Below are 21,282 nucleotides of genomic sequence, written 5' to 3'. Positions count from 1 at the left end.
ATTACCCCGCTTAGACAGAGAGCTTTCTGTCTACGAGAACACTTCCTTTCTGATACTGCAGCTGCATATATATAAACCAGAGTGTGATGCCATCACAGAACATTTACTCAACAAATTAGGTCAAAATGCCCAATAAGTTAGTTCTACTGGTTTTATAAGTAGACCAGTGGGAGATAATAGATGGAACGCTATATACAATGGAATGTATATATATATATATATGCATGCATGCATCTTTGACTCACCTGATGAAATTCAGAGCTTCGGCCGTGTCTAGAATGACGAACACAGTCTGCGGCTGTTCGTGAGGAACTCTCTGTACCAAAACGCGATTTTGATATGACTCAAATGTCCCCGTTTCCTCGCTGTTTTGCCCCTTGTCAAAGGTAGACATTTCTCTACCAAATCGGTTCCTGAGTTGCTAACAAAGATAGTATTTTAGCAAGGCCGAAGAATCGATAGTGCAGCTTGAAATCCAGAGAGAAAGAGAGAGAGACTATCACCGCGCAAACACCGTAATGAATGAGTAGGGTTCGTTCGGTGTAACTGCGGGCTCGATTTGCGGGGAGTCGTAATCAAATCATCCTGCTCACCGTTCTATTACGGGAAGTGGGATGAAAAGTAGGAGAAATCCTCACGGACGTCAACCTAGGAGAGGCTATAAGGGCACTCCTGACCTGTAAAACGACTCTTACCTTAACCGTAACTATAACCTTAAATTTAACCAAATTAAAAATATACAACAAATTAAATATCGGTCTTGGAGGTTAGGAGTGTCCGTATAGCTTTTTTATTTTTTTTCTTCCCAGTCAACACTGAACGAAGGATCGTTCGAGCTTTGACGGACAAGCCAGGTTTCCAATGAACGGACCGGGTGGGCAGGGCTAGAATGTTCTTCAGCCAATAGGATTGCGTAAAGAGAACCACGGAAGTACATAGGTCAGTTTAGAGGTTGTTTTCCACTTAACAAATATTTAATCTGCTTGTCACAAAGCTCGCAGATCACAAAACTTTACCAGAAGCTACATCCTTTTATTTACTGCTGTTATGATGCAGGCCTACTGATTCAACATTTAATAAATGTTGTTTTTATGTAGTCCTACTGATGACACATGGAATACATTTATTTTTTATTTTTAGGTCTACTGTTGACACATGGAATAAATGTTGTTTCTATGTAGTCCTACTGATGACACATGGAATAAATGTTGTTTTATGTAGGTGCTACTGATGACAAATGGAATAAATGTTGTTTTCATGAAGGACTACTGATGACATGGAATAAATGTTGTTTTTATGTAGGTCCTACTGATGACATGGAATACATTTTGATTTTATGTACGCCTACTGATGACACATGTAATACATGTTGTTTCTATGTAGGCCCACTGATGACACATGGAATACATTTTGTTTTTATGTAAGACTACTGATGACACATGGAATACATGTTGTTTTTCTTTAGGCCTACTGTTGACACATGGAATAAATGTTGTTTCTATGTAGTCCTACTGATGACACATGGAATAAATGTTGTTTTATGTAGGTCCTACTGATGACAAATTGAATAAATGTTGTTTTCATGAAGGACTACTGATGACACTTGGAATAAATGTTGTTTTATGTAGGTCCTACTGATGACAAATGGAATAAATGTTGTTTTCATGAAGGACTACTGATGACATGGAATAAATGTTGTTTTTATGTAGGTCCTACTGATGACATGGAATACATTTTGTTTTTATGTAAGACTACTGATGACACATGGAATAAATGTTGTTTTTATTTAGGCCTACTGATGACACATGGAATAAATGTTGTTTTTATGTAAGACTACTGATGACACATGGAATAAATGTTGTTTTTATTTAGGCCCACTGATGACACATGGAATATATGTCTAGAAGTTTCACCCATCGGAAAGGTGTAATGTTGATTTTGATTAATTCATGAATTAGATCATCTATTTAGATTGAATATGGAATAGGATTAACAATAATGTCAGTGTTTCACAAAACCAAACACCGTAATGACACATAGACCTGTAGTCTTCCTTTTATTTTTTTATACTCATAAACATTTCATCATTATCTTGCACAGATTTCATTTGTATATCGACATACAATGGTACCCAGTGGCCTGCCACCGATATTATTATTAGTAATAAGAATAATCCTAATAATAATTATAATAACAGTGATACTCATTCCTATTGACGATAAAACATATACCGCTGTGTTATTCACGAAAATAGGAAATAATTGTACCACATTATGCCTTTTACGCTCAGTGAGACTATAACATATTTCCGAAAGCTTTATTTGCATATTTTTTTGCCAATGTATTTTTACGTGTCCAGGCCGTTCTGGTTCACTGTAACAAGATTATAATATCCTCTTACCATACTGACGGTTCATATCAGGGTTTTCTCAACAGAGACCTAGGGATGCGTCCAAAATGGAAACCTATTCCCTACATAGTGCACTACATTTGACCAATGTGACAGAATTGTATGGGTGACCCAATGGGCCCTGGTCAACAGTAGTGTACTATACTATATAGTGAACATGGTGCCTTTCAGACACAACCCTAGATGTTGATGAATAACAACAACATTAAAAGTAATGCCAGGCAGACTAGAGCAGAGCAGTGTACAGGCCACTAAGCTGATGACAGGACATTACTGTAAACACACCAGTCACTGCTTCTACCTGTCTGTCTGTATATCCCATTTACCGTAAAGTTACAGTAACAATCACACTCCAACATGTTTGTATAAACCTGTACCACTGATTATGTAACACTCAAACATGTTTGTATAAACCTGTACCACTGATCATGTAACACTCAAACATGTTTGTATAAACCTGTAACACAGTTAAAGTAACACACATGTAACATGTTTGTTTACACATCTCCCATCAGAGTTAAACTAACACACCTTTATCTTGTCTGTATCCCATCATAGTTAAGGTAACAATCATGTAATAATAACAATAATAATAATTTATTACATTTTATAGAATTTCAAAGCGCTTCAAGAGCAACATGTAACATGTGTGTACTGTGTACACTTCCCCCATAGTTACGGTAACATCCATAGTTACAGTAACACCCATAGTTACAGTAACACTCACGTAATGTGTGGGTTTCCCATCACAGTTACAGTAACATCCATAGTTACAGTAACACCCATAGTTACAGTAACATCCATAGTTACAGTAACACTCACGTAATGTGTGGGTTTCCCATCACAGTTACTGTAACATCCATAGTTACAGTAACACCCATAGTTACAGTAACATCCATAGTTACAGTAACACTCACGTAATGTGTGGGTTTCCCATCACAGTTACAGTAACATCCATAGTTACAGTAACACCCATAGTTACAGTAACATGTAATGAGTGGGTATCCCATCACAGTTACAGTAACATCCATAGTTACAGTAACACCCACAGTTACAGTAACATGTAATGAGTGGGTATCCCATCACAGTTACAGTAACATCTATAGTTACAGTAACATCCATAGTTACAATAACACCCATAGTTACAGTAACGTGTAATGTGTGTAGCATGTTTGTATGTCTCATTATTATTTCACAGAATGTTCAAACAAGTTCATGTAGATGTCAATGAAAGCCTATTTTTTTTTTTTAGTTTGTATATTGTAGTAAAGATAGTTGGTAAAGTTCCCCAAACATTGCAGATTCCTGATCGTCACACGAGGCACAGAGCAGTTGTCCTTGAACGCATGAGTACCTAAAGTCTTATGACCTTTACATTGTAAACAAACAGAATCATGTCTTACAATACAGTTCAGCAATATGTTTGGAAGTATTGGGAAATGAATCCGTCTATATATAAAACGTACTGTAGTGTATTCCAATGGGAATGTTGTGTAAAAAAAAAAAATAAAAAAAAAAAACAGAGCACAGGTATTTTTGGTACACAAACAAAAATCCAAATTTAATCCGAATTCATGATTCAAGAAAAATCCAGGATTTATACCACTACTGAATATATTCTAGCAGTATACAATTATCCTATTAGTGATTCTACTGTCAAATTATTTCATTTGAATTTGGATTTGTTTGAAGGTTCAATATTACCGGGCATCAGGTGAATTAAAAAAATACTTTGGAGTAAAACCAATAAATGAATACAAAACGCAGATAAAAACCCACCACAAATAATCAAATAAAAATATGGACTGAGAGCCTCAATCGTATCGTAGTATCCCTAAGTGTACATTGGTAAAAGCAGAGGTAACATAAAGCGGTGTTGACGGATAATGTCTAAGAAGCTATAAGACTGTACTGTAAGGCATGTTGTAACTGTTACCATGGTAATGTAATGAGACAGGAAGTAGCTGTCCCATCATACTAATTTATATAAACTTTATCGCCAGTATTGTTATCTGTGCAGACAGTCATGGTCCTGTTGTCTGTGATGTTTGTAGAGAAGACTGACACTCATCAACACTCTATAGTGCAGATAGATAAAAGGAGGTATGGCACTGCTATAATTCAACATGAACGCTCTTTCAAAGAGGGGATGTGGGGATTAACGTAACCTAATGTATAGGTATTCAGATTTAAACCAACACTTTGAATCGGTGTTCTTGGCACATGAAGTGTGCGGGCCTGGTCTCAGACCTGTTTGTAACTGTCTTGCTAACTCAAGAGTTGTCACAGAGTTGGGTAAAACAGCACAAACAGATCTGGGACCAGGCTAGGTACAGTAGAGGCTGGATGGACGGCAAGTCAAGTACACACTGGAATGTCAATATTTACACACGTCACCTTATATCTGGTCTTGTCTATCTGGCGTTATTATACTGTAGCTAAGCTACTGAATGCTTCTCTCAGACAACAAAGAGAAACAATAACAAAACAATATCAATCCAACACAATTGTTCAGCTGTATTTAAAAAAAATATATACCTTTTGAATTCGTCCATCGAGCCAATCACCACGTTGAGTTACTAGTTTAGGAGTAAAAACAAAGACAATGTGTCAGTTTAGCCTGGTCCCAGATCTGTTGGTGCTCTCTTGCCAACTTCAATGGAACGTTGTTATGGATGAGTTGGCGAGACAGCACAAATAGACCTGGTACCAGGCTAGTATCTAGTCCCTTTACGTTATGTTAATTGACATCGTCATCTTCAGACTAATACTGTAGTTAGTGGTCATTGAGAAGTTCTGGGATGTCCAAAAGTAGTTCAAACACGATAATTTGAAGTCCAATCTAGATAGCACCAACATGACAGCAATAACACATATAGACCTACACCTCACCCACAAAACTGGGCCGAGAGGAGAATAAATTATACAATGCAAATGCACGTAAAAAAAAAATATATATATATTTTCAAACATACACAACCAACCCAGATTCATCAAAACATCTAAAATATTCTACTTTTTTGCTATTTCATATATACTGTATCATTCTGTACTCTGTATTAACTAGTAAAACACTCTCATAAAGTCAGATACCACTGGTTAGAATGATACAAAACACAAGCCATTTCTGAAATCTCTTAGACTCCTCCCCCGCCGCTGCCTCTCCCTCTCTCTCTCGCTCTCTCTCTTTCTCTCTCTCTCTCTCTCTCACTCACTCACTCTTTCTCTCTCTCTCTATTGTAAACATGTCAACACAACATGCTTTCTCTCACTCAACAACATCACCACATACCAAAGTACCGTAGCCTAAACAGATCAGTGGAGATTGGGAAGACGTTCTCAATGTCTCTAATAAGGACTTCATTAGTACAATATCATAAATCCATCTCTGACATGACAAGCTCCAGCTATATTACCATGTTTTAGAAAGAGAAATGATTTTATGGACAGTCGTGTATTTCATCAGTCTTTCTATACCTCCTCACCCTGTCTCTTCCAGGGACAAACAGGCTGTAACTAATTCCCTGCTTTCTGCAGATGCTCTTAGGTGTAATACAGTCTGTCTCTACTAGGTGGCAGAGTGGTGTGTTATAACACTTGTCAAGCCATTGGGACCAACGTATTTTTTGTATTTTTTTTTAAGCGTTCAGCTTTAGGGAGTCAGAAAGATTCTGCAAGTCAGGAACTAACTATCTGCTTTTTTAATAAATAATGTTTTCAGATATAGACGGGGTTCAATCCCTCTATTCATCACTGGGCCCTTGGTTCTAGAGATAACATGGGCATCGAGGGAATTTCTTAAAGGTTAAAAACACTGTATCTAATTGTAAAAAGTGAGAAAAGGGCCAGACACGTAACTTCTTCAATTGGAGTCAAACCTCAAAAATGATATATATTTTTCTTAAATCTTCTTTCAATAGTCTTTACCTGTGGTAATGTAACAACATCCTCTTTACACGATCTATGTACAAAACAATTAGCCCCGTACAAGAACTAAACAAACAGTTTTCCATAAAAAGGGACCGTTTCAAATTGGGAATTCTGTATTCTAAATTCTATACAGCCGAACCCGACGAGAGAGAGTGCTTGAGGAGGAAGGATACCACTTGGAGACTGTAAGACTGAAACACATCCCCCAGAACAGACGTGAAAGGCTATACAGATGTAGGATCTTCATTTGATCACTCTTTTGTGCAAAGTTGTAGTATATTCAAGGTTTAAAAACACTTCTAAGGTTTGAAATTTACACTTTAAAATTTCAGACTTGATTTGGCGTAACAATTTTCTTTATCAACCCCTACTAAAAAAAAAAAGGTTCATTCATTATAATCCACGTAATAATTCACATATCCTGTTGCTGCAGGATTCCAGCTGTAGCAAACTGTCTCATATTACGATCCTCCATCTGTAGCTTAACATCCCCAGGATCAGACTCGGGAGGGGGCAGTTGTAGCAGGCAGCCATATTGTTTCCTCTTCTCTTCAGCCAAAGGGCCAGGGATTCAGGGACAGTCTCTGTCCGTCCGTCCGTCCGTCCAGGGGTCAGTTAGCCCTCAGTCCATCATCATATTCCAACACTGTCCAGCCCTTCAGGAATCATCGCATTGCATTAGGTAGAAAGTAACAGATAGGATAGCAAAACAATCACCATCCAAACAACAGCCATTTCACATGGAGGAACAGACACTGAAACAGAGCTGTAGTGTATAATCAGCTTTCTACTTCCTTCTGTGGAGAGTTACACACGTTCAGAACCATAGAACACTCAGAACCATAGAACACTCAGAACACTCAGAACCCTAGAACACTCAGACAGCATAGCAACCACTCAATGTTCTAAACATGACATCATCAACATGGATTTTGGCAGAGGAAAATGGTACGGAGGAGGATGTCTGTTCCGTTCTCAGAATGAAAGAATGTAAAAAAAATCACCTATGACACACTAATCTTCATGTAATGTGTTTCTTCTGAAGGGAGGAGGGCAGCAACACTTTACTTTGACTGGCATTGTTTTGTTATTGCAAACACTGGTTCACTAATGAGACGATGAGCAATACACTGACTGAAAGAAACGGACCTGCAGATTATCATGCAACTGACTGGTCACTGACATTAAATACAGAGAGGTGTGTGTCTGTGTGTCTGTGTGTATGTTTGTTTGTTTGTTTGTTTGTAAGTTTTAAACTGTGCGTATGTGCTGCTCATGATCTGTACAGTTTGTAGTTTCTAGTTTGTAGTTTTTATGAGTATACAGCAGATTATCTAATACTGATTTTACGCCTTCTAACCAATCACGTATTCTCTCCCGAGGTTGCAGTCTCCTCCCCTTCCTCCTCTAGGGTCTCTATGATTGAACCGTGATCCTGTAGCTCCTCCCCTCTCCCCGCGCGCGATAGGACCTCTGTCCAGCGGCGCTGTAGCTCCTCCCCGTCGGCGCTGAAGTAGAGTGTAAGGTGTGATTGGCTGATTTTGAAGGCAAAGCGGCGTTCCATGCGGTCACATGACTCAGGAAGGGAGACCTCGAAGCCAATCAGAGGGACAGAGCGCTGGGCTTTCACATCCTGGAGGAAGAAGAGGAAGTGGAAGAGGATGAAGGTAAACACAGAAAGTGGACGGTCAGAATGAGAATCACTTTTTTTTCCCCCAGAGGAAACTTAATTCAGGATGTTCAGTGGGAGATCAGTATATACATACATGTACATAGCTAAGCTTCTCATCTCACCTGAGGAGCACCGAATACGTAGAACATCAGTGGATCATTATCTGAGTCCAACAACGGTCTGACAACGGTCTGACAACGGTCTGACATCGGTCTAACAACAATCCAACAACGGTCTGACATCGGTCTAACAACGGTCTGACAACGGTCTGACATCGGTCTGACAACGGTCTGACAATGGTCTGACAACGATCCAACATCGTTCTAACATCGGTCTAACAACAATCCAACAACGGTCTGACATCGGTCTAACAACGGTCTAACAACGGTCTAACATCGGTCTAACATCGGTCTAACATCGGTCTAACATCGGTCTGACAACGGTCTGACAACGGTCTGACATCGGTCTAACAACAATCCAACAACGGTCTGACAACGATCTAACAACGGTCTGACATCGGTCTAACAACAATCCAACAACGGTCTGACATCGGTCTAACAACGGTCTGACAACAGTCTGACAACGGTCTGACAACGGTCTGAGATCGGTCTAACAACAATCCAACAACGGTCTGACATCGGTCTAACAACGGTCTGACAACGGTCTGACAACAATCTAACAACGGTCTGACAACGATCTAACAACGGTTTGACAACGATCCAACATCGTTCTAACAGCGGTCTGACAACGGTCTGACAACGGTCTGACAGCGGTCTGACAACGGTCTGATTGCGGTCTGACAACGGTCTGATTGCAGTCTGATTGCAGTCTGACAACGGTAGGCCGTCATTGTAAATAAGAATTTGTTCTGAACTAGTTAAATAAAGGTTAAATAAATAAACAGTCTAATAATATTCTAACAACAGTCTAACAACAGTCTAACAAGTCTGACAACAGTCTGACAACAGTCTAACAAGTCTGACAACAGTCTAACAAGTCTGACAACAGTCTGACAACAGTCTAACAAGTCTGACAACAGTCTAACAAGTCTGACAACAGTCTGACAACAGTCTAACAACAGTCTGACAACAGTGTAACATCAGTCTGACAACAGTCTAACATCAGCATGACAACAGTCTGACAACAGTCTAACAACAGTGTGACAACAGTAGTCTGACAACAGTCTAACAACAGTCTGACAACAGTAGTGACAACTAGTCTGACAACAGTCTGACAACAGTCTAACAACAGCCTGACAACTCAGTCTGACAACAGTCTAACAACAGTGTGACAACAGTGTGACAACAGTCTAACAACAGTGTGACAACAGTGTGACAACAGTCTGACAACAGTCTGACAACAGTCTAACATCAGCCTGACAACAGTCTGACAACAGTCTAACAACAGTGTGACAACAGTGTGACAACAGTCTAACAACAGTGTGACAACAGTCTGACAACAGTGTGACAACAGTCTGACAACAGTCTGACGACAGTCTAACATCAGCCTGACAACAGTCTAACAACAGTCTAACAACAGTGTGACAACAGTGTGACAACAGTCTAACAACAGTGTGACAACAGTCTGACAACAGTGTAACATCAGTCTGACAACAGTCTAACATCAGCCTGACAACAGTCTGACAACAGTCTAACAACAGTGTGACAACAGTCTAACAACAGTCTAACAACAGTGTGACAACAGTGTGACAACAGTCTAACAACAGTGTGACAACAGTCTGACAACAGTGTAACATCAGTCTGACAACAGTCTAACATCAGCCTGACAACAGTCTGACAACAGTCTAACAACAGTGTGACAACAGTGTGACAACAGTCTAACAACAGTGTGACAACAGTCTGACAACAGTGTGACAACAGTCTGACAACAGTCTGACAACAGTCTAACATCAGCCTGACAACAGTCTAACAGTCTGACAACAGTGTGACAACAGTCTGACAACAGTCTGACAACAGTGTGACAACAGTCTGACAACAGTCTGACAAGTCTGACAACAGTCTGACAAGTCTGACAACAGATAGACAACAGTCTGACAAGTCTGACAACAGTCTAATAACCGTCTAATAACAGTCTCATAACATCTCATAACAGTCTAATAGTGGTATAATAAGTCTAACTATAGTTTAATAGAGACGTAATAACAGGTTAATAGGGGCTAATAACAGGTTAATAGAGGTGTAATAACAGGTTAAGAGGTGTAATAACAGGTTAATAGGGGTGTAATAACAGGTTAATAGGGGTGTAATAACAGGTTAATAGGGGCGTAATAACAGGTAAATAGGGGTGCAATAACAGGTAAATAGGGGTGCAATAACAGGTTACTAGGGGCTAATAACAGGTTAATAGGGGCGTAATAACAGGTTAATAGGAGTGTAATAACAGGTTAATAGAGGCGTAATAACAGGTTAATAGGGGCGTAATAACAGGTTAATAGGGGTGTAATAACAGGTTAATAAGGGGTGTAATAACAGGTTAATAAGGGGTGTAATAACAGGTTAATGGAGGTGTAATAACAGGTAATCTCACCTGAGGAGCACCGTATATGTACAGCACCAGCGGTTCATTCTCTGGGATGACAAACCAGGCTTTCTGCCAGCCTCTGCCTGCTCCCTTCTCCATGTGGTGGAGGAAGCTACACATCACACTGTTCTCTGCAGCCACTGACGCCTGTTTCTGTAGACCACACACACACACACACACACACACACACACACACACACACACACACACACACACACACACACAGCATTACAGAACACTCTGTTTCATTAGATATTACACACACACACCAGCACACTACATTACTCCTGTCTTTAACTTCTCAAATACAGTTCAAAAACATAGAAAAGTATTTGACATAAATGCATGTCCTTGGTATGTCCTTTGGTAATGTGTTTGACCAAGACCTTCAGTCAGGACTCACACCGTCAACAGAACCTTCTGAAGTATCTGTTTTATAGAGGTTCTGTTATCTTACTTATACATATTATCTCTGGTCTCTCCTTTAACCGTTCTACAGTAGTCAGGACTCACACCGTACATATTATCTCTGGTCTCTCCTTTAACCGTTCTACAGCAGTCAGGACTCACACCGTGAGCAGAACCTTCTGAAGTATCTGTTTTATAGAGGTTCTGTTATCTTACTTATACATATTATCTCTGGTCTCTCCTTTAACCGTTCTACAGTAGTCAGGACTCACACCGTACATATTATCTCTGGTCTCTCCTTTAACCGTTCTACAGCAGTCAGGACTCACACCGTGAGCAGAACCTTCTGAAGTATCTGTTTTATAGAGGTTCTGTTATCTTACTTATACATATTATCTCTGGTCTCTCCTTTAACCGTTCTACAGCAGTGAGGACTCACACCGTACATAGTATCTCTGGTCTCTCCTTTAACCGTTCTACAGCAGTCAGGATCTTCTACATACCTCTAATATTGACCGTCTTCTGTATGCGCTGCTGGTCAGACTGGCGGGGGAGGGGGGTACCCCCACTAGAGTTGTGTAGCAGTCGATACACACCCTGTTAGCCCTGTTGTTGTCATAGAGCAGACGGGCCCTGAACTCTGAACACTTTCCACACACCACCTGGATAACACAGAGAGTATTTAGGGGAGGAGTTCTCTGGCTGGAGGGGAGGAGTTCTCTGGCTGGAGGGGAGGAGTTCTCTGGGCGGAGGGGAGGAGTTCTCTGGCTGGGGGGGAGGAGTTCTCTGGCTGGGGGGAGGAGTTCTCTGGCTGGGGGGGAGGAGTTCTCTGGCTTGGGGGGAGGAGTTCTCTGGCTTGGGGGTGGAGGGGAGGAGTTCTCTGGCTGGGGGGAGGAGTTCTCTGGCTGGAGGGGAGGAGTTCTCTGGCTGGAAGGGAGGAGGTCTCTGGCTGGAGGGGAGGAGTTCTCTGGCTGGAAGGGAGGAGGTCTCTGGCTGGAGGGGAGGAGTTCTCTGGCTGGAAGGGAGGAGGTCTCTGGCTGGAGGGGAGGAGTTCTCTGGCTGGAGGGGAGGAGTTCTCTGGCTGGAAGGGAGGAGGTCTCTGGCTGGAGGGGAGGAGTTCTCTGGCTGGAGGGGAGGAGTTCTCTGGCTGAAGGGGAGGAGTTCTCTGGCTGAAGGGGAGGAGTTCTCTGGCTGGGGGGAGGAGTTCTCTGGCTGGGGGGAGGAGTTCTCTGGCTGGAGGGGAGGAGTTCTCTGGCTGGAGGGGAGGAGTTCTCTGGCTGGGGTGGAGGAGTTCTCTGGGGGGGAGGAGTTCTCTGGCTGGGGGGGAGAGGAGGATCCTGGTGGGGAGGAGTTCTCTGGCTGGGGAGGAGGGGAGGAGTTCTCTGGCTGGGGGGAGGAGGGGAGGAGTTCTCTGGCTGGGGGGGAGGAGTTCTCTGGCTGGGGGGAGGAGTTCTCTGGCTGGGGGAGGAGTTCTCTGGCTGGAGGGGAGGAGTTCTCTGGCTGGAGGGGAGGAGTTCTCTGGCTGGGGGAGGGAGGAGTTCTCTGGCTGGGGGGGAGGAGTTCTCTGGATGGGGGGAGGAGTTCTCTGGATGGGGGGAGGAGTTCTCTGGCTGGAGGGAAGGAGTTCTCTGGCTGGAGGGGAGGAGGGGAGGAGTTCTCTGGCTGGAGGGGAGGAGGGGAGGAGTTCTCTGGCTGGGGGGAGGAGTTCTCTGGCTGGGGGGGAGGAGTTCTCTGGCTGGAGGGGTGGAGTTCTCTGGCTGGAGGGGAGGAGTTCTCTGGCTGGAGGGGAGGAGTTCTCTGGCTGGGGGGAGGAGTTCTCTGGCTGGGGGAGGAGTTCTCTGGCTGGGGGGAGGAGTTCTCTGGCTGGGGGTGGAGGGGAGGAGTTCTCTGGCTGGGGGAGGAGTTCTCTGGCTGGGGGGAGGAGTTCTCTGGCTGGGGGGAGGAGTTCTCTGGCTGGGGGTGGAGAGGAGGAGTTCTCTGGCTGGGGGGAGGAGTTCTCTGGCTGGGGGTGGAGGGGAGGAGTTCTCTGGCTGGAGGGGAGGAGTTCTCTGGCTGGAGGGGAGGAGGGGAAGGGACAGCGTTATAGAGGTGAGGGGTCAAAGTTTTAACCAGTGAGAGAATCATACACAAGGTACAGCCAAAAACCACATGAACATCAGAAGAAGCTCAACTCTTGCTCAAAATTAATATTAATATTACTCAAAATTAAAAACTTTTAATTTTATTACATGAACACGTTTTTTTAAAGACATTCTCCAGAACTTTGGCGACTACTAAGCTTTGGGCTGGATGTATCAATGTGTATTTCATACATGTATAATCTATGAGCAGAAATACTGTCTAACCTCAATTAGCCACGAAATCGCTAGTTTGAAAGTCACGGTTTTTCTGGAAGCTGTTGAGGTGCCATTTTCCCTACATTTTGCCACACGTGGGCCAGCCCCCAAGCAATTCGAGTTCTAGCCTTAGAGCTTCAGCCCCTCACCATTTTAATGACAGCTAGCAAGATGCAAACACAACATAGTGAGAGAGAAAGCAATGTCGTGGTGCACATACTGTATCTGCACATACGTGACATAGAACACAATTTTCGGGGACCACTTTTGGCTCGTGAGCCCTACTTTGAGAACTACTGACTAAAAAAGTATTCAAAAGTACAGGAGAATCTCTTTAATTGAAGAGTTTTTAATATTGAGTTGTGTCTAATTCTTCAGCATTAGACCGACTGACAATCTGGTCACATGTACATAACATCATGACTTGATTGGAAACGTACGTGTCCACAGGCTTTGCAGTGGTGACGTCTCTTGGTGATGGAGTTGAACGGCTCCTGGCACTTCATACACAGGGTCACCTCCTTCTCTCGGATCGGAGTGGGGGCACGCTTACCCAGCTCATTACAGTTCTGAGAGAGAACAGAAGAGAGGAACAAATGAAGAGAGAGAGAGAGACAGAGACATAGAGAGAGAGACAGAGAGAGAGAGAGAGAGAGAGAGCGAGAGACAGAGTGAGAGAGAGAGAGAGAGGGAGACAGAGAGAGAGAGACAGAGACAGAGAGACAGAGAGAGAGAGAGAGAGAGAGAGAGAGAGAGAGAGAGAGAGAGAGAGAGAGAGAGAGAGAGAGAGAGAGAGACAGAGATCGAGAGAGACAGAGCCTAGGGTTTATTCTGGGGTTAGAACCTAAAGACTAGGGGTTATGCTGGAGTTAAAACCAAGGAGCTAGGGGTTATGCTGGGGTTAGAGCCTAGGGGTTATGCTGTGGGGTTAGGGGTTATGCTGGTGTTAGAACCTAGGGTTTAGAGGTTATGCTGGAGTTAGAACCTAGGGGTTAGGGGTTATGCTGGGGTTAGGGCCTAGGGTTTAGAGGTTATGCTGGAGTTAGAACCTAGGGGTTAGGGGTTATGCTGGGGTTAGGGCCTAGGGGCTAGGGGTTATGCTGGGGTTAGGGCCTGGGGTTAGGGGTTATGCTGAGTTAGAACCTAGGGTTTAGGGGTTATGCTGAGTTAGAACCTAGGGGTTATGCTGGGGTTAGAACCTAAAGGCTAGGGGTTATGCTGGAGTTAAAACCAAGGGGCTAGGGGTTATGCTGTGGTTAGAACCTAAGGGCTAGGGGTTATGCTGGGGTTATAGGCTAGAGGCTAGGGGTTATGCTGGGGTTAGAACCTAGGGGTTATGCTGGGGTTAGAACCTAGGGGCTAGGGGTTATGCTGGGGTTAGGGCCTAGGGGTTATGCTGAGGTTAGAACCTATGGGTTAGGGGTTATGCTGGGGTTATAGGCTAGGGGTTATGCTGGGGTTAGAACCTAGAGGTTATGCTGGGGTTAGAACCTAGGGGCTAGGGGTTATGCTGGGGTTAGGGCCTAGGGTTTATTCTGGGGTTAGAACCTAAAGGTTAGGGGTTATGCTGGGGTTAGAGTTTATGGGCTAGTCGTTATGCTGGGGTTAGAACCTAGGGGCAAGGGGTTATGCTGGGGTTAGAACCTAGGGGCTAGGGGTGATGCTGGGGTTAGAACCTAGGGGTTATGGGTTATGCTGGGGTCAGAGCCTAGGGGTTATGCTGGGGTTAGAGACTAGGGGTTATGCTGGGGTTAGTGGCTAGGGGTTATGCTGGGGTTAGTGGCTAGGTGTTATATTGGGTTAGTGGCTAGGGGCTAGGGGTTAGTGGCTAGGGGCTAGTGGCTAGGGGTTAGTGGCTGGGGTTAGTGGCTAGGGGTTAGTGGCTAGGGGCTAGGTGTTATATTGGGGTTAGTGGCTAGGGGTTAGTGGCTAGGGGCTAGGTGTTATACTGGGGTTAGTGGCTAGGGGTTAGTGGCTAGGGGTTATACTGGGTTAGTGGCTAGGGGTTAGTGGCTAGGGGTTAGTGGCTAGGGGCTAGGTGTTATATCAGGGTTAGTGGCTAGGGGCTAGGGGTTAGTGGCTAGGGGTTAGTGGCTAGGGGTTAGGTGTTATATTGGGGTTAGTGGCTAGGGGTTAGTGGCTAAGGGTTAGTGGCTAGGGGCTAGGGGTTAGTGGCTAGGGGTTAGTGGCTAGGTGTTATACTGGGGTTAGTGGCTAAGGGTCAGTGGCTAGGGGTTAGGGGCTAGGGGCTATACTGAGTTAGTGGCTAGGTTCTAGGGGTTATACTGGGGTTAGTGGCTAGGGGTTAGGGGTTATACTGGGGTTAGTGGCTAGGTTCTAGGGGCTATACTGAGTTAGTGGCTAGGTTCTAGGGGCAATACTGGGTTAGTGGCTAGGTTCTAGGGGTTATACTGGGTTGGCCCTGTCCGGGGTATCATCGGATGGGGCCACAATGTCTTCTGATCCCTCCTGTCTCAGCCTCCAGTATTTATGCTGCAGTAGTTTATGTGTCGGGGGGCTAGGGTCAGTCTGTTACATCTGGAGTATTTCTCCTGTCTTATCCGGTGTCCTGTGTGAATTTAAGTATGCTCTCTCTAATTCTCTCTTTCTTTCTCACTCTCGGAGGACCTGAGCCCTAGGACCATGCCTCAGGACTACCTGGCATGATGACTCCTTGCTGTCCCCAGTCCACGTGGCCGTGCTGCTGCTCCAGTTTCAACTGTTCTGCCTGCGGCTATGGAACCCTGACCTGTTCACCGGACGTGCTTGTTGCACCCTCGACAACTACTATGATTATTATTATTTGACCATGCTGGTCATTTATGAACATTTTAACATCTTGACCATGTTCTGTTATAATATCCACCCAGCACAGCCAGAAGAGGACTGGCCACCCCTCATAGCCTGGTTCCTCTCTAGGTTTCTTCCTAGGTTTTTGGCCTTTCTAGGGAGTTTTTCCTAGGGTGTTTTTCCTAGCCACCGTGCTTCTTTCACATGCATTGCTTGCTGTTTGGGGTTTTAGGCTGGGTTTCTGTACAGCACTTTAAGATATCAGCTGATGTACGAAGGGCTATATAAATACATTTGATTTGGTTAGTGGCTAGGGGTTATACTGGGTTAGTGGCTAGGTTCTAGGTGTTAGGGGCTAAGGGCTAGAGGTTAGGGCCTAGAGACTAGGGGTTAGGGGCTAGGGCCTACAGACTAGGGGTTAGGGGTTAGAGACTAGGGGCTAGGGGTTAGGGGTTAGGGACTAGAGGCTAGGGATTAGGGGTTAGGGGTTAGAGGCTAGAAGTTAGGGCTTAGAGACTAGGGGTTATGGGTAAATGGCTAGGAGCTAGGGGTTATGCTGAGGTTAGAGGTTAGGAGAGAGGGAGTGTAGTTCTAGTGGTTAGGGGTTAGGGACTAGGGCTTAGGGACTAGGGGTTAGGGACTATGGACTAAGGGCTAGGGTTTAGATGCTGGGGTTATGGGTTAGGGACTAAGGGCTAGGGATTAGAGACTAGGGGCTAAGGGTTAGGGACTAGGGGGTAGGGGTTAGAGACTAGGGGCTAAGGGTTAGGGACTAGGGGATAGAGATTTGGGGCTAGAGGTTACAGACTAGGGGTTAGAGACTAAGGGTTAGGGGTTAAGGGCTAGGGGTTAGGGACTAAGGTTTAGGGACTAAGGGTTAGGGACTAAGGGTTAGGGACTAAGGGTTAGGGACTAAGGGTTAGGGGTTAGGGACTAGGGGTTAGGGACTAAGGGTTAGGGGTTAGGGACTAAGGTTTAGGGACTAAGGGCTAGGGCTAGGGGCTAGGGGCTAGGAGTTAGGGACTAGGTGTGAGGGGCTAGGGGTTAGGGACTAGGGGTTATACTGGGGTTAGTGGCAGTAGTATCAGTGGTATCAGTAGTATCTCACAGGTGAGTTGGGAGGATTGTAGCCCTATGGGTTAGGGGCTAGAGGTTAGGGCCTAGAGACTAGGGGTTAGGGGTTAGAGACTAGGGGTTAGGGGCTAGAGATGAGGGACTAGGGGTTAGGGGCTAGAGGTTAGGGCTTAGAGACTAGGGGTTAGGGGCTAGAGATGAGGGACTAGGGGTTAGGGGCTAGAGGTTAGGGCTTAGAGACTAGGGGTTATGGGTAAGTGGCTAGGGGCTATGCTGAGGTTAGAGGTTAGGGGAGATTGAGTGTAGTTCTAGTGGTTAGGGGTTAGGGACTAGGGGTTAGGGACTAGGGGTTAGGGGCTAGGGTTTAGATGCTGGGGTTATGGGTTAGGGACTAAGGGCTAGGGATTAGGGACCAGGGGCTAAGGGTTAGGGACTAGGGGGTAGGGGTTAGAGACTAGGGGCTAAGGGTTAGGGACTACGGGTTAGGGACTAGGGGCTAGGGACAAGGGGCTAAGGGTTAGGGACTAGGGGTTAGAGACTAAGTGTTAGGGGTTAGGGACTAAGGGCTTTGGGCTAGGGTTTAGGGGTAGAATAATATCTGACTGGTCAGTTTGGATGAGTGGAGTCCTAGGGGTTAGGGGCTAGGGGTTAGGGGTTATGGGCTAGGGTTTAGGGGTAGAATAATATCTTACTGGTCAGTTCAGATGAGTGGAGTCCTAGGGGCTAGGGGTTAGGGGCTAGGGGCTAGGGATTAGGGGTTAGGGACTAGGGGCTAGGGGCTAGGGGTTAGGGGCTAGGGATTAGGGGCTAGGGATTAGGGGCTAGGGGTTAGGGGCTAGGGATTAGGAGCTAGGGGTTAGGGGCTAGGGATTAGGTGTTAGGGGTTAGGGGCTAGGGGTTAGAGGCTAGGGGCAAGGGATTAGGGGTTAGGGGCTAGGGACTAGGGGTTAGGGGCTAGGGGTTAGGGGTTAGAGGCTAGGGGTTAGGGACTAGGGGTTAGGGGTTAGGGGTTAGAGGCTAGGGGTTAGGGGCTAGGGGTTAGGGGTTGTATAGTATTTTACAGGTGAGTTGGAGGGGCTAGGGATAAGGGATTAGGGCTTAGGGGCTAGGGGCTAGTGGTTGTATTGTATCTTACAGGTGAGTTGGAGGAGTGTAATCCTAGGGGCTAGGAGTTAGGGACTAGGAGTTAGGGGCTAGGAGTTAGGAACTAGGGGTTAGGGGCTAGGGGTTAAGTGTTAGGGGCTAGGAGTTAAGGACTAGGGGTTAGGGGCTAGAGGCTAGGGGTTAGGGGCTAGGGGTTAGGGACTAGGTGTTAGGAGCTAGGGGTTAGGGGCTAGGGGTTAGGGGCTAGGGGTTAGGGGTTAGGGGCTAGGTGTTAGGGGCTAGAGGCTAGGGGTTGTATAGTATCTTACAGGTGAGTTGGAGGGGCTAGGGGTTAGGGGCTAGGAGTTAGGGACTAGGTGTTAGGTGTTAGGGGTTAGGGGCTAGGGGTTGTATAGTATCTTACAGGTGAGTTGGAGGGGTTAGGGGTTAGGGGCTAGGGGTTAGGGGTTAGAGGCTAGGGGTTGTATAGTATCTTACAGGTGAGTTGGAGGGCTAGGGGGCTAGGGGTTAGGGACTAGGGGTTAGGGGCTAGGGGTTAGAGCCTAGGGGTTAGGGGCTAGGGGTTAGAGGCTAGGGGTTAGGGAGTAGGGGTTAGGGACTAGGTGTTAGGGGCTAGGGGTTATGGGCTAGGGGTTAGATGCTAGGGGTTAGGGGCTAGGGGTTAGAGGCTAGGGGTTAGAGGCTTGGGGTTAGGGGCTAGGGGTTAGGGACTAGGTGTTAGTTGCTAGGGGTTTTGGGTTAGGGACTAAGGGCTAGGGATTAGGGACTAGGGGCTAAGGGTTAGGGACTAGGGGGGTAGGGGTTAGAGACTAGGGGCTAAGGGTTAGGGACTAGGGGATAGAGATTTGGGGCTAGAGGTTACAGACTAGGGGTTAGAGACTAAGGGTTAGGGGTTAAGGGCTAGGGGTTAGGGACTAAGGTTTAGGGACTAAGGGTTAGGGACTAAGGGTTAGGGACTAAGGGTTAGGGGTTAGGGACTAGGGGTTAGGGACTAAGGGTTAGGGGTTAGGGACTAAGGTTTAGGGACTAAGGGCTAGGGCTAGGGGCTAGGGGCTAGGAGTTAGGGACTAGGTGTGAGGGGCTAGGGGTTAGGGACTAGGGGTTATACTGGGGTTAGTGGCAGTAGTATCAGTGGTATCAGTAGTATCTCACAGGTGAGTTGGGAGGATTGTAGCCCTATGGGTTAGGCGCTAGATGTTAGGGCCTAGAGACTAGGGGTTAGGGGTTAGAGACTAGGGGTTAGGGGCTAGAGATGAGGGACTAGGGGTTAGGGGCTAGAGGTTAGGGCTTAGAGACTAGGGGTTAGGGGCTAGAGATGAGGGACTAGGGGTTAGGGGCTAGAGGTTAGGGCTTAGAGACTAGGGGTTATGGGTAAGTGGCTAGGGGCTATGCTGAGGTTAGAGGTTAGGGGAGATTGAGTGTAGTTCTAGTGGTTAGGGGTTAGGGACTAGGGGTTAGGGGCTAGGGTTTAGATGCTGGGGTTATGGGTTAGGGACTAAGGGCTAGGGATTAGGGACCAGGGGGTAAGGGTTAGGGACTAGGGGGTAGGGGTTAGAGACTAGGGGCTAAGGGTTAGGGACTACGGGTTAGGGACTAGGGGCTAGGGACAAGGGGCTAAGGGTTAGGGACTAGGGGTTAGAGACTAAGTGTTAGGGGTTAGGGACTAAGGGCTTTGGGCTAGGGTTTAGGGGTAGAATAATATCTGACTGGTCAGTTTGGATGAGTGGAGTCCTAGGGGTTAGGGGCTAGGGGTTAGGGGTTATGGGCTAGGGTTTAGGGGTAGAATAATATCTTACTGGTCAGTTCAGATGAGTGGAGTCCTAGGGGCTAGGGGTTAGGGGCTAGGGGTTAGGGGCTAGGGATTAGGGGTTAGGGACTAGGGGCTAGGGGCTAGGGGTTAGGGGCTAGGGATTAGGGGCTAGGGATTAGGGGCTAGGGGCTAGGGGTTAGGGGCTAGGGATTAGGAGCTAGGGGTTAGGGGCTAGGGATTAGGTGTTAGGGGTTAGGGGCTAGGGGTTAGAGGCTAGGGGCAAGGGATTAGGGGTTAGGGGCTAGGGACTAGGGGTTAGGGGCTAGGGGTTAGGGGTTAGAGGCTAGGGGTTAGGGACTAGGGGTTAGGGGTTAGAGGCTAGGGGTTAGGGGCTAGGGGTTAGGGATTGTATAGTATTTTACAGGTGAGTTGGAGGGGCTAGGGTTAAGGGATTAGGGCTTAGGGGCTAGGGGCTAGTGGTTGTATTGTATCTTACAGGTGAGTTGGAGGAGTGTAATCCTAGGGGCTAGGAGTTAGGGACTAGGAGTTAGGGGCTAGGAGTTAGGGGCTAGGGGTTAGGGGCTAGGGGTTAAGTGTTAGGGGCTAGGAGTTAAGGACTAGGGGTTAGGGGCTAGAGGCTAGGGGTTAGGGGCTAGGGGTTAGGGACTAGGTGTTAGGAGCTAGGGGTTAGGGGCTAGGGGTTAGGGGTTAGGGGTTAGGGGCTAGGTGTTAGGGGCTAGAGGCTAGGGGTTGTATAGTATCTTACAGGTGAGTTGGAGGGGCTAGGGGTTAGGGGCTAGGAGTTAGGGACTAGGTGTTAGGTGTTAGGGGTTAGGGGCTAGGGGTTGTATAGTATCTTACAGGTGAGTTGGAGGGGTTAGGGGTTAGGGGCTAGGGGTTAGGGGTTAGAGGCTAGGGGTTGTATAGTATCTTACAGGTGAGTTGGAGGGGCTAGGGGCTAGGGGTTAGGGACTAGGGGTTAGGGGCTAGGGGTTAGAGCCTAGGGGTTAGGGGCTAGGGGTTAGAGGCTAGGGGTTAGGGAGTAGGGGTTAGGGACTAGGTGTTAGGGGCTAGGGGTTATGGGCTAGGGGTTAGATGCTAGGGGTTAGGGGCTAGGGGTTAGAGGCTAGGGGTTAGAGGCTTGGGGTTAGGGGCTAGGGGTTAGGGGTTGTATAGTATTTTACAGGTGAGTTGGAGGGGCTAGGGATTAGGGATTAGGGGTTAGGGGCTAGTGGTTGTATTGTATCTTACAGGTGAGTTGGAGGAG

At 46.2% G+C, this 21,282-nt stretch overlaps 2 protein-coding genes across 7 annotated transcripts in view; both read right to left on the bottom strand.

Annotated features, from left to right (window-relative positions):
- The window catches only part of LOC106566350 (transcription factor E3), a 48,173-nt gene extending 47,342 nt beyond the window's left edge, over positions 1–831 (bottom strand). For 3 of the 5 annotated variants that reach the window (XM_045692848.1, XM_045692850.1, XM_045692849.1), the window contains exon 1: positions 246–830. In XM_045692848.1, the coding sequence (XP_045548804.1) occupies positions 246–394 (149 nt within the window). In that variant the 5' untranslated portion in view covers positions 395–830. Of the gene's footprint in view, positions 1–245 lie in introns of all 5 variants that reach the window. The other 2 variants (XM_045692851.1, XM_045692854.1) reach the window with 2 other exon arrangements.
- Positions 832–2,027: 1,196 nt separating this feature from the next.
- The window catches only part of LOC106566349 (FYVE, RhoGEF and PH domain-containing protein 1), a 167,209-nt gene continuing 147,954 nt past the window's right edge, over positions 2,028–21,282 (bottom strand). For both annotated transcript variants that reach the window (XM_045692846.1, XM_045692847.1), the window contains exons 12-15: positions 13,738–13,866; positions 11,465–11,623; positions 10,560–10,706; positions 2,028–7,973 (exon numbers count right to left, since the gene is read on the bottom strand). In XM_045692846.1, coding sequence (XP_045548802.1) covers positions 7,704–7,973; positions 10,560–10,706; positions 11,465–11,623; positions 13,738–13,866 — 705 coding nt within the window. In that variant the 3' untranslated portion in view covers positions 2,028–7,703. The remainder of the gene's footprint in view (positions 7,974–10,559; positions 10,707–11,464; positions 11,624–13,737; positions 13,867–21,282) is intronic.

The sequence above is a fragment of the Salmo salar genome, chromosome ssa13, assembly GCF_905237065.1.
Source record: "Salmo salar chromosome ssa13, Ssal_v3.1, whole genome shotgun sequence".
Classification (NCBI taxonomy): domain Eukaryota; kingdom Metazoa; phylum Chordata; class Actinopteri; order Salmoniformes; family Salmonidae; genus Salmo; species Salmo salar.
The sequence above is the reverse complement of the archived record's forward strand: the minus strand, read 5'-3'. Positions and strand labels throughout refer to the sequence as shown.